Source organism: Xiphophorus maculatus, chromosome 16, assembly GCF_002775205.1.
Source record: "Xiphophorus maculatus strain JP 163 A chromosome 16, X_maculatus-5.0-male, whole genome shotgun sequence".
Taxonomy (NCBI): domain Eukaryota; kingdom Metazoa; phylum Chordata; class Actinopteri; order Cyprinodontiformes; family Poeciliidae; genus Xiphophorus; species Xiphophorus maculatus.
The window spans coordinates 20,182,913-20,199,172 of NC_036458.1; the positions used below are offsets into that span (position 1 = coordinate 20,182,913).

A 16,260-nucleotide genomic window follows, 5' to 3' on the forward strand; every position below is an offset into this window, starting at 1 on the left:
AGATGCCCTTGGGTGTGAAAAATGATTTCGTCTAGCAGCGGTGCAGAGTCACCACACGCTGGTAAATTGGTTTTGCTGCAATCTACAGCTCATCCAGCTGCAGATACAGATGCAGCTCTGCTGACAGGATACACGTATATTTAGCCCGCGGTGTTATTTTCTGCTTTAAAAGTCAAGCGGGAAAACGCAGAAACAAGAGCATAGCAGCGGCTTTGAACGCGTCGCTGTATTTTATTATATATATTTTATTTTTGATCCCCCTCCTCACCTCCATCCACCCCAAAGACATCTTTGTATTTCAAACTGTATCAAATTTTGTGACTCTTAATAATAGATGGGTTTGCTGTAAATATTTCATGGTTGGCTGACTGAAAACACATGCCTGTCAGAGATATGGAGGTGTAGAGACAGGGTGGGGGAGGGGATTATTCACAGGGAATAAAGGGAAGGGATGGAGAGCGAGTGTGACATTTGGTGCCAAGAATTTTACCCCTCCTCGTTTTGCCTACACTCTGTAAACGGAGAATAATTGTTAATTTCTCTCAATCTCCCCCCCTCCCGCCTCACCCTCTTCCCTGATCCTACAGGGCTCCCAGGACTCAACCGGCGGACAGGAGGGTTTAGTAGCCCCGCCCTTTACGACCTTCCCCCCACCTCCCCCTCCTCAAAACGGCCTACCGGGGACGGAGTTTGGTCCGGGGGCCATGTTTGCCGCCGCGGGCCAAAGTGCAGTGGAGGTCGGAGCGGGTGCTAACGGAGCCACGACTACAGCCAACAACAACAACGTAAGGACTCCTCCGTTAATAATATGTGAGATTGGACAGCAAATGTTTTCCTAATCCCATTACAAGTACATCCCTCAAAACTAATATCACCTTGAAAGAGTTGGATACCTTTTCTCACTCATTTGAGACACTGAAACTCGTATATTATATAGATTAGAGCGGAGACGATTAATCGGATGAATCATGATTAATCGGTTATTAAAATAATCGTCAACTAATATAGTAATCAATTAATTACTAACTGGAGTATGCTGAAAAAACATACTCGGAGCATGAATTAACCCAAAACTGTACAAATATATGTACATATACATTTGCATTTAAGATAAATGCACTTTTGTCTGTAAATATGTTTTACTCAGAACTCCTCAAGTAGCATTGTTTTAACTTCACTGGGTTCAAATTCACTAGAGGAAAGCTATGTTTTTGCATTTTAGGCAATAAATTGTTTATTTTCTTATTTAAAAAATGAATAGATTATTCATCTTTTAATGCATTTCTAATATTGTCTAGAAAAGACTACAGTGACTAAATGAAAAATCTGTAAAATTTGCCAATTTCTTCCGATTGATTAATCGTCAGAATAATCGACTCCTAAAATAATTTTGTTGTTTGAGTGACAAAAAATCCAAGACTTTTTCATAATTGATTTTTTTTTTTTATTTTGGATGTACTTTAATATACCTTAGTGCATTTTGTCACATTATCCCCCAAAGTATTTGACTGGAAGGATATTTGATTTTTAAACTGCAGGATTTAAATCTGTACTTTGACTGGGCCATTCTAGTGCATGAATACACTTTGATCTGTTGGCGCTCTGGCTGGATGTTTAGGTTCGTTACTCTGCTGGAACATGAACCTCCTTTCTTCCAGCATCCCCCACAGCATGATGCCGCCACCACCGGGTTTCACCAGCGGATAAGTGGTTGTTTGATCAGGGCTCGTCACTTTATCTGATATCTGTGTAGGTCAAATGAATGAAAATGTAATTTTATGGCATTACAGTCAAATTACTTAGAGCGGCGTGCAGTGAGGGTTTTATTTTTATTGCCAAAGAAGCTAAAATCTAATAGCCCTTCCCATCAGCTGGAGCCGAGTTTAGCTTTAATGATATAAATGAGCTTTTTAGGAAGCTAACAGCAGATGACAGTAATATGATGAAACAGGTTCAGGTTACATCAGCAGCGTTTCAGCATTCAGTGTATTAACATGCAGACATCGGCAAATAACTGAGATGTGCTGCTTCGCAGGAGGAATCTGATCCATTTTCCTCAAGTCATTATTATTATTATTAATTCTATTTTAATTGGGCGTGCCGTGGTGGCGTAGTGGACAGCGTGACCCATATTTGGAGGCCTTGAGTCCTCGACGCGGCCGTCGCGGGTTCGACTCCCGGACCCGACGATATTTGCCGCATGTCTTCCCCCCTCTCCTTCCCAGTTTCCTGTCAGCCCACTGTCATATAAGGGACACTAGAGCCCACAAAAAGACCCCATAGAGGGGTAAAAAAAAAAAAAAAAAATTCTATTTTAATTAGTCAAGCTGCCTACCACTTTTAATTTGAAAGATGCACAGTTTGCATGATGCCAGCTTTCATTTGCTATCTTTTTTTACATTTTATTAAATTTTTTATTTGAGCTCAGTGAAATTTGTTTATGGAGCACAGCACATTGCTTTTCACCCTGTATACTCACAAACATCCACACATAAAGATCTGAAGCAGCTCCGGTTTGTGCTGCGCTTCAGTGTCAGAATTGTTTACTATATAAATAAACGCTGCTTTCATGCTCAACGGTGTGAAGATGATCAGTTTCTTGACATGTCAAACGAGAACTTCAGTGAGATGCAGAACTCTGGAAAGATTACGGCACTGGCAGCTGAGTGAGGACAGCATGTATCAGAGTTAATGGTAACTCTGGAGGAGCTGCTGGGATTCACTGTCGATACGACGGCTAACTATCTTTCCTTTTAGGCACAAGTGCCATAAAGAACGGCCATCGCTGAAAGAAAGTCCTGCTTGTTTTCACCACCGGGCATGTAGAGGATGTGAGAAACATGTGGCAGGAGGTTCTTTGTTCAGACGAGAACAAAATGTTCGCGTTTCGCCCAACATGGAAAGCTATCATTGCATTAATGGTACTGGAAGATTTATATTAAAAACTATTCCTCATTCATCTAAAAAAAATTTAATGACAGGAAATGGTCTCTCAATTTGTAATTGAAGAATAAAAAGAGGGATTTGATTTAGAGGGGGGGAGGAATTGGTTTTAATTTGCATCTTAATAAAAATGGCATGCTGGAATTGATTTATACTTTGTCGTAATTTTGGGACCCAGACCTTTCTGAGCGTCTTTTTGATGATGAGCTAAAAGCCCAATGTTGGAAAGCCTCCTCACCGTCACACTAATATTTAACTCATTTAGCTTCTGTGATCAGATTCAAGTCAGACAAAACAATTTAATTTAGAATATAAAATGCCTGTTAGAGGCCTTAGCCTCAAACCAGCAAAAAAAAAAAAAAGATGCTTAAAGGGGCAGTGTTGCATAAAATTTACTTTTTTAAGCTTTACATCTTGTTATGATGTTATTCCCTCAACAAAAACACATCTGGAGTGTTGCTTTGATTCTTTTATGCATGTTTGAGAAATCCTTTAATCTCCCGTGGCAACCAATCAGCTGCGCAAAACACCTGGGTGGACCTAGCTCCGCCTTCAAGGACGAAGCTCCTTCCCAAGAGCTGCACTTTCCAAGCTTCCGAACTTCCACGACTCCCCCACTCAGCTCCTTCAGACTAGCCAGCAGCAATTAGCAAACACCTGGTGGAATTATGCATCAGCTGAGCTCGTTATACGAACTACTTCTCAGTGAAACGCTTCTAAAAAACTTTAAAGGGTTAATAGAGCAGCCATGTTGTGATGACTTCCTCAATGCAGAGTTTCAGAAAGAGCAGGATTTTTTAAAGAGACAGACGCCCAATTTCAAGGTGTTAAATTAGGAAATAAAATTTCTTTTTAAGTCATTTTTGATAAGCACATCATTTTTATAACACCTGAAGGTAACATAGTTACTTGATTGTGCTGTAAAATTACGCTATGTAGCTAGAAAACACATAATGCCGCCCCTTTAAGACAGAAATTTTTGGAGTTTGCAGACACTGTCCATCCAGTCTGCCTGAATTTGAGCTATTTTGGAATGCATTTCCGGATGTTGTTTGTGTAAAAGTTTCCTTCTACTTCACTTTTATTGTCTACCTTTTGTCAATTTTCCATGTTAAATCTAAATTTTCTTTTAAAAAACCGCTGTCTCATTCCTCCTCAGGGAAAGACGGAGGAGACGTCTCAGGGCGAGGCGGGTGCGCAGTGTTCCGCAGGAGGCACGGGAGCGGGCGGCTCAACGGGAGACTCCGCGGAGGCCAAGGGGACCCCCAAGCGCCTCCACGTCTCCAACATCCCCTTCCGCTTCCGGGACCCGGACCTCAGGCAGATGTTTGGGGTACGGACCGCTCCGGGCAGGATCAATAAATCAGTCTAGACGCGTGGCGGAGCGCTCTGGCGAAACGACCGCTTTCTGAGTGGGCAAAAGAGTCAAAGTGGGACACGGGGGGAAGGCGACCATGGGGGTCCTGCTAATGCGTTGAGGGGTCAAGCTTCTAACTGTGTCAGTGTGTTAGTGTGAGTCGCAAAACCTGGGGAGGGGAATGGGACAGAGCAAGCAAGAGGTAAACACAGTTTAATGCTGAAAAAATGCAGAAAATTGTCTTTGGTGTAATAGTGACCCCTAGTGTACGTTTGCTGAAAACCTCCTACTTCCAAACAGGCTTCAAAGAGGCTTTACTGTGTAATTATGCTCAATTACTCGTTTATATATTTACTGGACTCTGCCTTCTGGTGTTTTTGCAGCAATTTGGGAAGATTCTGGATGTAGAGATTATTTTCAATGAGAGAGGGTCAAAGGTGAGTCGTTTCTTTTTCTGATTTGTCTTTGTTTGAGTGAGATCAGTTCTGATGTGAACACGATGCTAGAAAGCAGTCAGAGCTCTGATTGACAGATTGGATTTTCTCCCGAGGTTTCTCCCGAGGTTCTCACTGTGTGATTTAAAAAAAACAACAACAACAAAAAACACACTTCAGCAGTATTCACACTCAAAAAAAAATTAACCCTCTATGGCATGACTTTTTATTTTTGTGGGGAAGACATATTTTCCTGCATTCTTTGGGAGCTTGGTGGTCCCTAATTACATGTCAATCATAAAATCGGACTCTGACACCTCCTGGAACCAGATTTGGGTTTGTTGCCTCAGGGTAACATTGGTCTAGAACACCAAGATTTTCTACACTGATTATGAGAAATGAAATACAAATCAAACAAACACTATATTCATAAAATAACTTTTTTTTGGACAAAAATATGTCAAAAATCATGCCCCCCAAAAAATAAAATAAAGGAGCAATGTGAGGTACAGCTATGTGGTTTGTTGCCTGAGGGCAACGCCATGCCATAGAGGGTTAATAAAATGTGTTGCATCATCTGCCTGCTTTTATTTAAAACAGAAAGGCGACGATAAACTCTGCTGCTACAAGAATAATAAGACGCATTGAGCGATAGTTCCTTTGCCTGACCTTTGAACTCCGGTTAAAAAGTTGCTCTGTGTACACGTGCAAAGATAAAATAAAGCTGCTTCTTTCTGTTTGATTGCACTTTCTGGAGCGTCTACATCTATATCTCCAAACTAAAGATATTGTCAACAGATGTTATGTTTTTCAGTAATCCATTTCAGAGAGGAAAATTTTAAGTTATGGCCTACACAGTCATGGGGAAAACTGCTGAGTTGGCAGATTTAAGAAGGCACTGCTAACAATGAAGGAAAGTTTGGTGGAAGGAAAAAGTGTACAAGTAAAAGTTGCAGAAGCAGCAGATTTGATTTTCTCCTGAGATTCTCACTGTATGATTAAAAAAAAAACCTCGTCAGCAGTGTTCACACTCAAAAAAATTAATAAAATGTGTTGCATCATCTGCCTGCTTTTATTTAAAACAGAAAGGCGACGATAAACGCGCCTTTCTGTTTATCGTCAGGCTTTAGTATAGCGGCTTTGAGATGGCATTCAGAATATATTTTCAAATTGATTCTTAATTTAAATTTGAGACGATTGCGTTGGTTCTCTTTCGTTGACAATTTTGACTCATGTTACAAAAGGTTTGGACACTTTAAACTTAAGACCGGAACACTTTAGCTGTAAAAAAAAAACGGCAATAAAATGGTTTTTTTAGCAGTGAAAACCGGACCCGGTCCGTTCTGCCGTCGCCCTTCCTCTCCCCTCCTCCTCCTCTTCCTCCTCCTCCTCCTCTCTAACCTCACTGTGTGCCGCAGGGTTTCGGCTTTGTGACATTTGAAAACAGCGCCGACGCGGAGAAAGCCAGAGAAAAGCTCCACGGCACGCTGGTGGAGGGCCGTAAAATTGAGGTAATTTCCCCTCTTTCTTTCTCTCTCTCTCTCCTTCATCTTCTCTCTCCGCTCCTCAATCAGTTCTGCCTATCTGTCTCCATCCCATCATCCCTTATGTGATATGCTCTGATGCAGCCCACTGGTATCCTACTTCCCCCAGTCCTCTGCAATCTGTTTCCTGTTTGTTTAAAATCCAAAGAGACCTCACCTTCTTCTTTTTTTTTTCTTTTGCAATGTTTTGGGTTTTTTTGTTGTTTTTTCTTTAAATGTGCTGGGATTAATTTTCTTTTTAATTTTGGAGGGGGTGCAAGAACGTGAGCAAAAAGCATGCCTTGTTTTCACGTCAACCTGTCGGCCTCCTTGGCTTCGTTTCCCCGACGACGCTCCCCTCGTTAGCCACGCCGATGTTCCGATTTTCCACTCAGCAGCTGGAATGATGTTTGTGTAGCTGCCTCTGGAGGGCATGAGAGAGGAGCCCGGTGAAAGTGAAAGTATGATGCATGGCAGATTGCAGTCGGATGCTCTTTTGTTTCTTCTCCGTGGCATTGGGTTCACCTCTCTCTCTCTCTCTCTGTCTGTCTGTCTTTCTCTCTCTCTTTCTTTCTGGTACTAATGGGTAATTGCAGCAGCAGCATGCTGGCGTTCGCATGCTCACTGTTACGGAACGCTGGATTCTTTTCTGATGTTTATAATCTCTGTGTTGTTATTTTTTAATTTTAGGTTTGTTTGGATACAGTTACACATTTTCTGTTTTACTGAAGCATGTGCTGAGTGTTTGAATGCAGATTTTGGTTTTCTAATCAGGGAATTTTTTCCAGCCCGTCATACTTGATCCACCACTTTAAGCTGGGATTTCTGCATGGGCTTACAACGGGGATTCACACACCTGACTCTCCTTTTTGGGCGTGTGCAACTCACTTCCTGCATGATGGATGAGGCTGGATGCTTTTTCTATTTTAATTTTTTTAAACTTCTGCTGCAGTACAGTCGAGAAAGAGAGGCAGCCACCTGCATCCTACGGTGCAACATGATTCCCTTCCCCCTCCCTCCCTTTATCCTACCCCCACCCTGTCCACCTTCAGCCAATCAGCAAGCAGAGCGGATGCCACTGGAGCCAGTTCATCCTGCATCAGTCTCACCCATGTTCAGAGTGTCTTTGTTTGACCCTTGGGGTTCTGCATGAAATCTGCAAAAGATAAAAGAAAAGAGTGTGTTTGTGTTTCAGTCGTCTCGTCGCATGCGTCCCGTGGTGATGGTCTGTAGCTTTGCCAGGCGATCGGCAGCATGAGAGAGAAGAGAAACTGTGGACCTTTTCTGTTTTCCGTTTCTTCTCGCTTAGATTCGGTCACAATTTCAGAGTTTTATTGAAGCGCGTTTTGGACGGAACAAGTGGGATATTTGTCTTGCAGTTCAGAAGCTCTGAAATGCAGGCCTCAAGTTACGGTGTCTTGCAGTAGGACTCGGACCTATTCACTGTGTTTTATTCGGATTTTATGTGGAAGGTCGACGCAAAGCATTGCGTGACCTCAGCAACTTTAATTCAGTCCAAAGAATTAATTATGTTACTACATAAACTTTGTTTTAAGTTGTAAAAAAATATTCCTTGATTAAAAAACAAAAAGGGCACCTTGCAAATAACTGCTATAAAATATGACAAAAAATTAAGACTGCACCCATTGTAGTTTTCAGATTTTATGCCGATACCAATTTATTTTTTTCTTCTTATGTTTTTGTCTGAGAAGTTGCTAGAACAGTAGTTGATTTTCAAACCGTTGCGGAAGTTAATGAGATCAGTGGATAAGATAGATTTCCTGCGTAAATATCGGTCCAAAATTTGGGGATTCAGGCCTGATTGGTCGGCCAATCAATCGCTGCACACCTTAAAAAAAAATCTTTCTCAATTGGTTTTAGAATAAAGAAAAATGTTATTACATTTTCTAATTACAAAGTTTTCTAATTACAAAAATGTGTATGTTTTTTTTTTTCATGAAAACAAGGGAAAATTCTAAACAAACATTTTCTATATTTTTCCATTTAATAGTTTTCAGTATCGTTTAAACTATTTAGAGCTGACATGACATCAAGTGCCTTTTAATAGTCACCCGTTCACTTAAATCGGATGTTTTCAAATTTGTAGATGTAAGAAAGAAACGTTTGCAAAGGTGAATCAGTATGAATCCTTTTGCAAGACACTGTATAGTGATATCTATATGTGGCCTTTTGCCATTTCTGTGTCTGAACTGTCCACTGGCATGCGGTTAGCTAAAGAGGCCTTGGTGTGCATGGTTCATGTTTTAACATCGCTAGCCGTGCGCTAATGGAGGCCGTAGTGTCGACGCAGATGTTTTCCTTGCATGTTTGTTTTGTTCTGGCGGATTAGTTTTAGTAATGTGGCGTCATTATCAGTTTCTTTGTTTAGTCAGCATGACCGCAGTTGCCTCCAGACGGCCTGAGACCCTTTTAGAGAGGCCGAACAAACCTGATGACGTAGAAGGGAATGCTGCACTCGATCACTCGGTGCATGTCAGTGGAAATTTGCCAAAGCTCTTTTGTCGTGGCTTCCCATTTTGTGCATGTGACGAAAACGAGAGTAGAAATGGATTTGCTGTGTTCAAAGTTATAACGTACTTTTTTTTGTCTGGGGTAAAACTCTGCGCTTTGAAGAAGTCAGTTTCCTGTATGCTTCCAGTGTATCCATGTAAGTGGCCCAACTACAGTTCACTACCTGCTTTTCTGTCATCCCATCACATCATAGTCATCATAAATTATATATACATATGTATATATACACACACACACACACACAAAGCATGGTTCAGTGTCTCATAGGATGCACTCTCAAACACTGTTCATTCCTCTCATCCCATCCATGGCTGTTTCTGTTATCATGTGTATGCCTAAGGATAAGCCATTGATAGTCACATTGCTTTTCTTTTCTTGTCTAAGATAATTATGAATATATAATTTCTTCAAATTTTCCTCATTTGACCCATATTTCACTCTTACGTGGCCTCAAAGCATCGTCTCTAGGTATGGGCTTTACTGAACCATTTGTGTTATAGTAGGGAAAATAACCTTGGTGAGATGATCAATTCAGCTAAAGGCAGACAAACACATATGAGAGTTTCTCTGATATCTTGAACAATTTGGAGTGGAAATTTATTAAATGGAAGAATACACAAATTTGATCAAATGTATAACAAAGGTGCGAGAATATAAAAGGAATCATTTTAGTGCCGATCTGTCTGGTGGCAGCAGTTCAAAAACGGTTCGACTTCGTGTCTGGACATTGATTAACCAGTTCCACCACTTCTATGGTATCATCCGCTGATTGAGCAGTCAGGTTTTCCTCAAACATGGATCTGCAGTCTTGTAGTTTGATAATCTGATCAGCAGTGGACCCATCACACAGCCCTGAGGGACCCCAGTGTTCAGTATTATTATTACTATTATTAGAGATTATTAGAGAATCCAGCTGGGTCATTTAAATGATTCATTTTTCCTCAAGGAAACCTAGATATTTGACTAAGCGTTGTTGCTTTAGTATTTCATGTCTGCATTATGGGTGCACAAATAAATCGGCTCTGATTTCCTTAATTTTGGGAGTTCTGCAAAGATCTGAAAACCAGCCACCAAGTCACATCTATACGCGCATTAACAGTAGTCACCCCACGGATGCCAACTTATCGATTTCGTTGCTATATTTAGCAACTTTTCAGACAAAAAACCCCCAAAAAACTATTTGAATTGTTGAGGCTCTTTATAACCCCTTAACTGGCTGTACCAAAATCAACAAAAACGGCTAAAAAGCTATACCCAAATTAAATCATCTGCTGTTCTTGAACAATTTGGACTACATGCAAAAGCTTGGTCTCTTTATGAAGAAGACGAGCTAAATTTTTTATTTGTCCAGTCAAATATACTTTAACTGTAAGTAGTTTGTAGTTATTACGTTTGTAACACAAAAACATTTTTTTGAATTCTGCTTCACCCAGATTTTTCATTTTTATTTCTTGTAAATGCACATTGAGTGTTGATTGTATGGACTGGAAAATACAATAAATCTGTAGAATAAAGTATTCTGCTCGTGGATATAAAGACTGATCAGAATAGCACAAAAAAGAAATATCATTTTGGACATGTTTATTTTTGAGAAAGTACAGGTGTTGTCCAAGTGGTGCCATCTGGAGTCTCCATTTGGCGTCTCCAAATAGCACACTTGGACAACACTTGATATACGAACTTCAAATAACTGTAACTCTTCAGTGCCTCTGCCCCCCATTCTCGCTCTTTGGTACACTCTACCTCCCTCGCTCTGACTGTAGCAGCAGACGACTAAAAGTTTCTGGTATTCTCAGATCCAAAACGTGTCAGCACTCTTACGGCCATAATCGTCCACTCCCGTGAGTTGTGAAGTTTTGCTTTACATTCAGTTTTGACACGTTCTGACAACGTGTCTCTCCGTTGGTGAGAAAAAGTCCTGTAAACACCGTTACGCATGAAGGCGCACAGAGCCTGACTTTGATGCAGCACAGGCGCACACATTACCCGTGGTCACGCATGCAGCTGGTGGATTCATCTCAAAACAAACCCTAAAATGCCTTATATCCTTATGACAGGACACGTGTTGGCTACACATCTGTGGCTTTAGATTTAGTCTCCGAGTTGAGCAGTCAGAAATATTCCAAAAACAATACAGGCATGTCAAAACGGGCTCAAGTCGCTTTCTGGATATTATTGGCTCGGGAAAAGCCATTTCATAACATTATTGGTGGAATGCGGTGTCAATCAAAAGGGGCTCTAGGCTGCCCAATAAAAGCGTCATAATGGACACCGGCAGAGTTTAAAGAGGAGAAAAAGGCAGAGAATTCAGACAACCTTGATTTGTCCCATGGATGGGATGCCGCCAGTTAAGGGGTTAACTAACCAGTTAAGGGATCGGCCTGAGAACTGCAATCAGTACATTCCAGTCAGTACATATACTAGGTATCAATCAGTTTAATGTTGTTGTAGTTGAACTTTTTTTTTTGTACCACTTATGAGACAGTAAGTAACCAAAATAGCAGTTTAATTTCGGGAATGTTGAGGGAGAAAAAAAATGTAACTACCAGAGGAGAGAACGTCCCTGTTGACCCCGAAGGTCGGCTCCTGTTCCAAGCCGAGTCGTTTGTGGGCGATCTGTTGTCGGAGTGTTGAGGAAAGTGACGGTTTCTCCGCAGCGCAGAGTTTTAGTCGGATATCACAGCAGTAAAGGGTGGAAAGGCTGAGTTCTGCGCGTGTGTGTGTGCAGAAGTAGTGTTGCAGCTCTGCATGCAAGCTGATGGTTGTGCTGTGGGGCATCAGTGAATACAAACAGTCAGTCCTCACTGCATGGATGTTTGTGGTGAAAGTGGTTGGTAGGCGATTGTGCATGCCTGACCCTGCGGACCCGGTCCAGCCCAAAGCATTCCATACTCCTGGACGGGACGCATTCAATTAAATTTGACCGAGTGTTTTGGTACGCTGCACCTCTTGCTATTGTCCCATTTTGGCAGATGAGCTCCGTCTGAATCTGACCAGTCAAAATTTTTGTTCCTGCATGACTTTTTTTTTTTTCCCCTCCTGGAATGATAAATGACTGAAGTGTGAACTTATTTTTGTGTTCTTTGTACATGTGTAAAATTGTAGAAAAGTTTGAAAAGAGTGCGACCTTTGTCCTTTTTACCCTCTCTCTTTTTTTTCTCTGTTTTCACTCATTTGTCTCTTTCACATAAACCTCTGTGATCTCCTTGCCAGTCATGTTTGTCTTTTTTATTTTTATTTTATCTGACATTAACATGTAGCTTTTTAAATTTATTTCCTCCTCTTCCATATTTTATTTTTAGCTTGTTTTGTTTTTTTTAACTGTAGTGACTGCCTTCATGGTGACTGGTAAAAGACGGTAAATTTAGCCCAGTGTCCCAACACACACTTTCCCCTTTATGCCGTAACTTCACCGCTAGAATGAGAATCGTTCCCTCATCTAACTAAAAGTGCTCTCGCTTAAAACCGATAGCAACAAACTCATTTTGCTGTTCTTGTTTTGTGGTGGACAATATTTGTTTTAATAAGCTGCAAATTTACAACGCCTTGCAAAAGATATTCACACCTTGTGAACCACTTAAATGCATATTGTGGGGAGGATTTATTCGATACACCAGCAACAAGTAGTGCACAATTGTGAAGTGGAACAAAAAGCGTACATTAAATAATTATTTTTTTCCCCTTTTTATAGAATATGATCTAAGATGGTTAATATTAGGGCTGCTTATTGAATGTTTGTAAAATTACAATGATTCAACTTGCAATCAATAATAACATGCTTTACTAAATAGTGTTTTAATGCTTTTTATTCATTATAAATTTACCCATGATGGATGCAAAAAAAAGAGTAGTTGCTGGAAAATAATTACATGTGTGACTAATATTTCAAAGCAAGATTTTATTTTATTTATGAAGTAGCATTAGGCCAAGTGTGTTGGAACAATTAATTTAACACACTTTTTTTTTTGTTTTATCTTCAAAAACAACATAAAGAGCAATGATCACATATTGTACTCCAGGCATACCTGCTTTAGAAATGAAACAAGCAAGTTCAAGTGTTATCAGAATCTCCAACAACCATTTGGAAATAGTCTGGCAAAGTATGGAGTGAGTGTTTGTAGCTTGTTTTTAGACTTTTGCCATTCCATGGCAGCTCAGGCTATTTGTGTAGAGTCATTGTTTTCCTTTAAGGTGAACCCCTGTGCCACGCTACAGTCTTATACCTAATCCAGAGTTTCTGCAGGGTTCTCCATCTCTAATTTAAGACTTTTAAAGACCATTATGAATACAATTTAAGACCTACAGTATATCACAACTGAAATGTACAAAAGAAATGCCTTCTTTTCAGGAAATTTGCAGATGTCATCCAGCCAACTGCCAATAAATTTACACTTACCAACAAAAAACTAGCTAGCTGTTTTGTATGTTTTTTTGTTTTTTTTTTGTGAACGTCGTCTAGCCGACTGCTGATAAGTTCACACTTTCCCATGGAAAATGCAAGAAAGCTAGCTAGCTACCAGTAATAGTAGATTGTTACTCATAGCCTTTACCACCTGAGACACAGAATATAGTGAGCGATGATGTCTGCAACTCAGACATTTGCCTGATACAAAAGTCCTGTAAGAAAAACGGGACTTTTATATCCCGTGTCATAATTTTGTCGTGTCATAACCACGACAAAATTTAAGACCGGTGGTTAACAAATTTAAGGCCAACTTACCTTCTCTTTAATGACTTTAAGACTTTTTAAGGTATTGATTTTAGCTTCATGAATTTAGGACTTTTGAAGGATGCACAGACACCCTGAAATCTAACCCTGGACTGGAGTTAAAGATATGGGTGAAAGAGTTTTAAGATGTTTGTGGAAAACATGTTTAAGGCCCTGTGTCGTTTTCCTTTCACTCAACAAAAGTGCGCTACTTTTTGTTGGTTTATTTGCCACATGAAAACCATGAAAGCTGAAAGGGTGTGAATACGTTTGCATGACACCGTAGTCTTACGGTGTCTTTCCAGTCTTAAAGGTGGTTTAGGCTGTTATTTACCAAACGGCCCCCTCCAGTGAACCAGATCTGCTACTGGTCAGACTGGTGGTTTGAGCGTTGAGAGTTAGCATCCCCACCTCTTCCTTTTCTCTCCTCTCTCCTCCTCTCCCTCAGTCTGCTCTAAGCTGACACTGCTGCAGTCAGGTTTTCTTTTTAATTTTTTTGTTTGTTTTAATTTCAAATGTTGGCAATCAGGGGGACAACTAGGTTTCTTTTATTCCTAGGATGATTTGTTCCTTTATTTATTATATTTTTTCTGTTTCCCTGACGACTTCTGTGTGTTGTTGTCAGTCTCCACGGTAACCACTCGCTGTTTCCTCGGCAACGGTAAGTTGTGTACAAACATCTATCACTGAACTGATCCCTTGAAAAGAGGCATTTGACAGTATTCTTTCCAGGCTAGTGCAGTTAGAGCGAGCGCCATGACATCTCCACGTGTGATTTATTGATTTTTTGATTTTGTTTTTTATTGTGTCTGGCCCCTTTAAGAATAAACACAACACATATCTATATATTTATATACACACAGACAGGTGGACATGACATATTTAACTAAGTGTAATACCCTGTTCACACTACGTCATTAACACCTCACTGGGAATGACTGTATGTAATCACCTCCTTCTATGCAATGACACATTAATTCTCCATTGGACTCGATATGTGCAGCATTCATCTTCTCGTATAATGAAACCCCATCAGAAAGGATGTGAAGCTTTGCTCCCTGTTGCTGCCCACAGTTTCTTTCAGCGAATGCAAAGCTGCAGGGCAAATAAGGCTGCTCTTATTTCCTTTTTTTCTTTCCTTTTATCTTTATTTTTTTATATATATATATGTTTAACTGACCTGTTTGCTTTAGGCAAAGACATTTCGAATGTCTAGCAATTGGAGCCATTGAGACTTTGAGATTGTAGACACTGCTGATAAAGGAAAGGATTTCATGCAGGCATATGATTGATGTCCTAACGTGAGGCCAGACGCGGCGCTTGGCGCACCGTGTTGGCAGACGAGGCCGTGACGCCCCTGCCTGACTTTCTTCTTTTTTTCTTTCTTTTTTTTTTTGGAGTTTATAAATGTAAAACAGGATCTCACCGAGAGGAAAGGAAAATTTTGTTACAGTGCCTGGTAAAAGAATTCAAACCGCTTGAACTTTTTTTGTTGTTGTTTTTGTTTTGCATGAGAACCGCAGACTTTATTGTGCTTTTACTAGATTTTATGTGGAGTAGTCGGAAAATGAGTGAAATTATGAAATAAACAATATGTGGCATAGACATGACGGCAAAATGTAGCCAGCAAAAAAATTTTAAGGTAACTTTTTGTGTTCTGACTACTTTTGCGAGGCACTGTAAAAATTTTTATCATTTTAAATTCACTTTATATGAACATTTAAATTAGAATGCTCCAAATCTGGGCTGAGTTGCACCAGTTTTTCATAAATTTGTTCATACCAATTGCCAGATCTTTTTGTTTTTGTTTTTGCTGGGTTGCTCCACTAAAGATTAATTTCCTTTAGCTACCAGTTATTTCTAAGTCATCTACTGCTTTGCCCGACAGCAGACTAAGAGGACAGTTCCATACAACAAGCTAAAGCAGCAAAAGTTGTTTTCACAGTTGGCTTAGTTACACCAAATATTTTTGAATATTGATTGTCAAACTTAGTCAGAACTTTCAGACAAAATAACCTTTTATTGCTTTAAATAGTATGAAGCTAAAAACTTTTACAGATGACAAACCGAGTTTTGTGTTCAAAATCTGTAAATAATATCCCAGGAGGTATTTGTGTCCATGTTTGCCTAGTCCATAAATGTAAAAATATTTGGTTGTCTTGTTCTGAATTGGTTCTAATGCAAAAAAGCATTAATGGTACAAGCTTTTTGTGTGTTTTTTTTTTTTCAAAAAGTATAAAGTTACATATAGCGAAGGCTTTTGAAGTGTGAAGTTGTCTATTACATATTTGAACATTTTAAGTAAATATGGTCAAAAGCTGTTCAAACTTGTGAAAAAACTCTGATTAAGCACCCAGACTAACTTTAGCATCATTAGCGGCTAATGGTTAGCCAGATGTGCTATTCTGTCTGGGCTTAGCAGTCATTCATGTTTTTTTGGCTTTGTTTTTATTTTACACCAAGGACCAAACTGAATTTAAGTTCAGACTCTCAGCCCCCGTTAGCTTAACGCTGAGCATTTGTTTTGGTGCTTCCCAACTTTAGCGTTAGCCAGATGCTGTATTCTCGCATCGCTTAAAAGTCATTCACATTGTTTCTTTTTTGCACCTGCTACTGAAAATGCTTTCACACAAATGATTTAAAGTGGCCAAAGCTACTTTAGCACTTTTGTAGCTTGGTGTTCTTTATATCTAGGGCTCATTATGTTAGCTTACAACAACTTTGCTAGATTAAGTCACATTCTGACAACAACTTTACAGCGTG

The 16,260-nt window shown here is 39.9% G+C and overlaps 1 protein-coding gene across 4 annotated transcripts in view; it reads left to right on the forward strand.

Annotated features, from left to right (window-relative positions):
• Positions 1-16,260, forward strand: part of LOC102223834 (RNA binding protein fox-1 homolog 2-like) — a 67,317-nt gene that overhangs the window by 35,541 nt on the left and 15,516 nt on the right. For all 4 annotated transcript variants that reach the window (XM_023349164.1, XM_023349161.1, XM_023349162.1 and 1 more), the window contains exons 3-6: positions 588-785; positions 4,103-4,276; positions 4,684-4,737; positions 6,153-6,245. In XM_023349164.1, the coding sequence (XP_023204932.1) occupies positions 588-785; positions 4,103-4,276; positions 4,684-4,737; positions 6,153-6,245 (519 nt within the window). The remainder of the gene's footprint in view (positions 1-587; positions 786-4,102; positions 4,277-4,683; positions 4,738-6,152; positions 6,246-16,260) is intronic.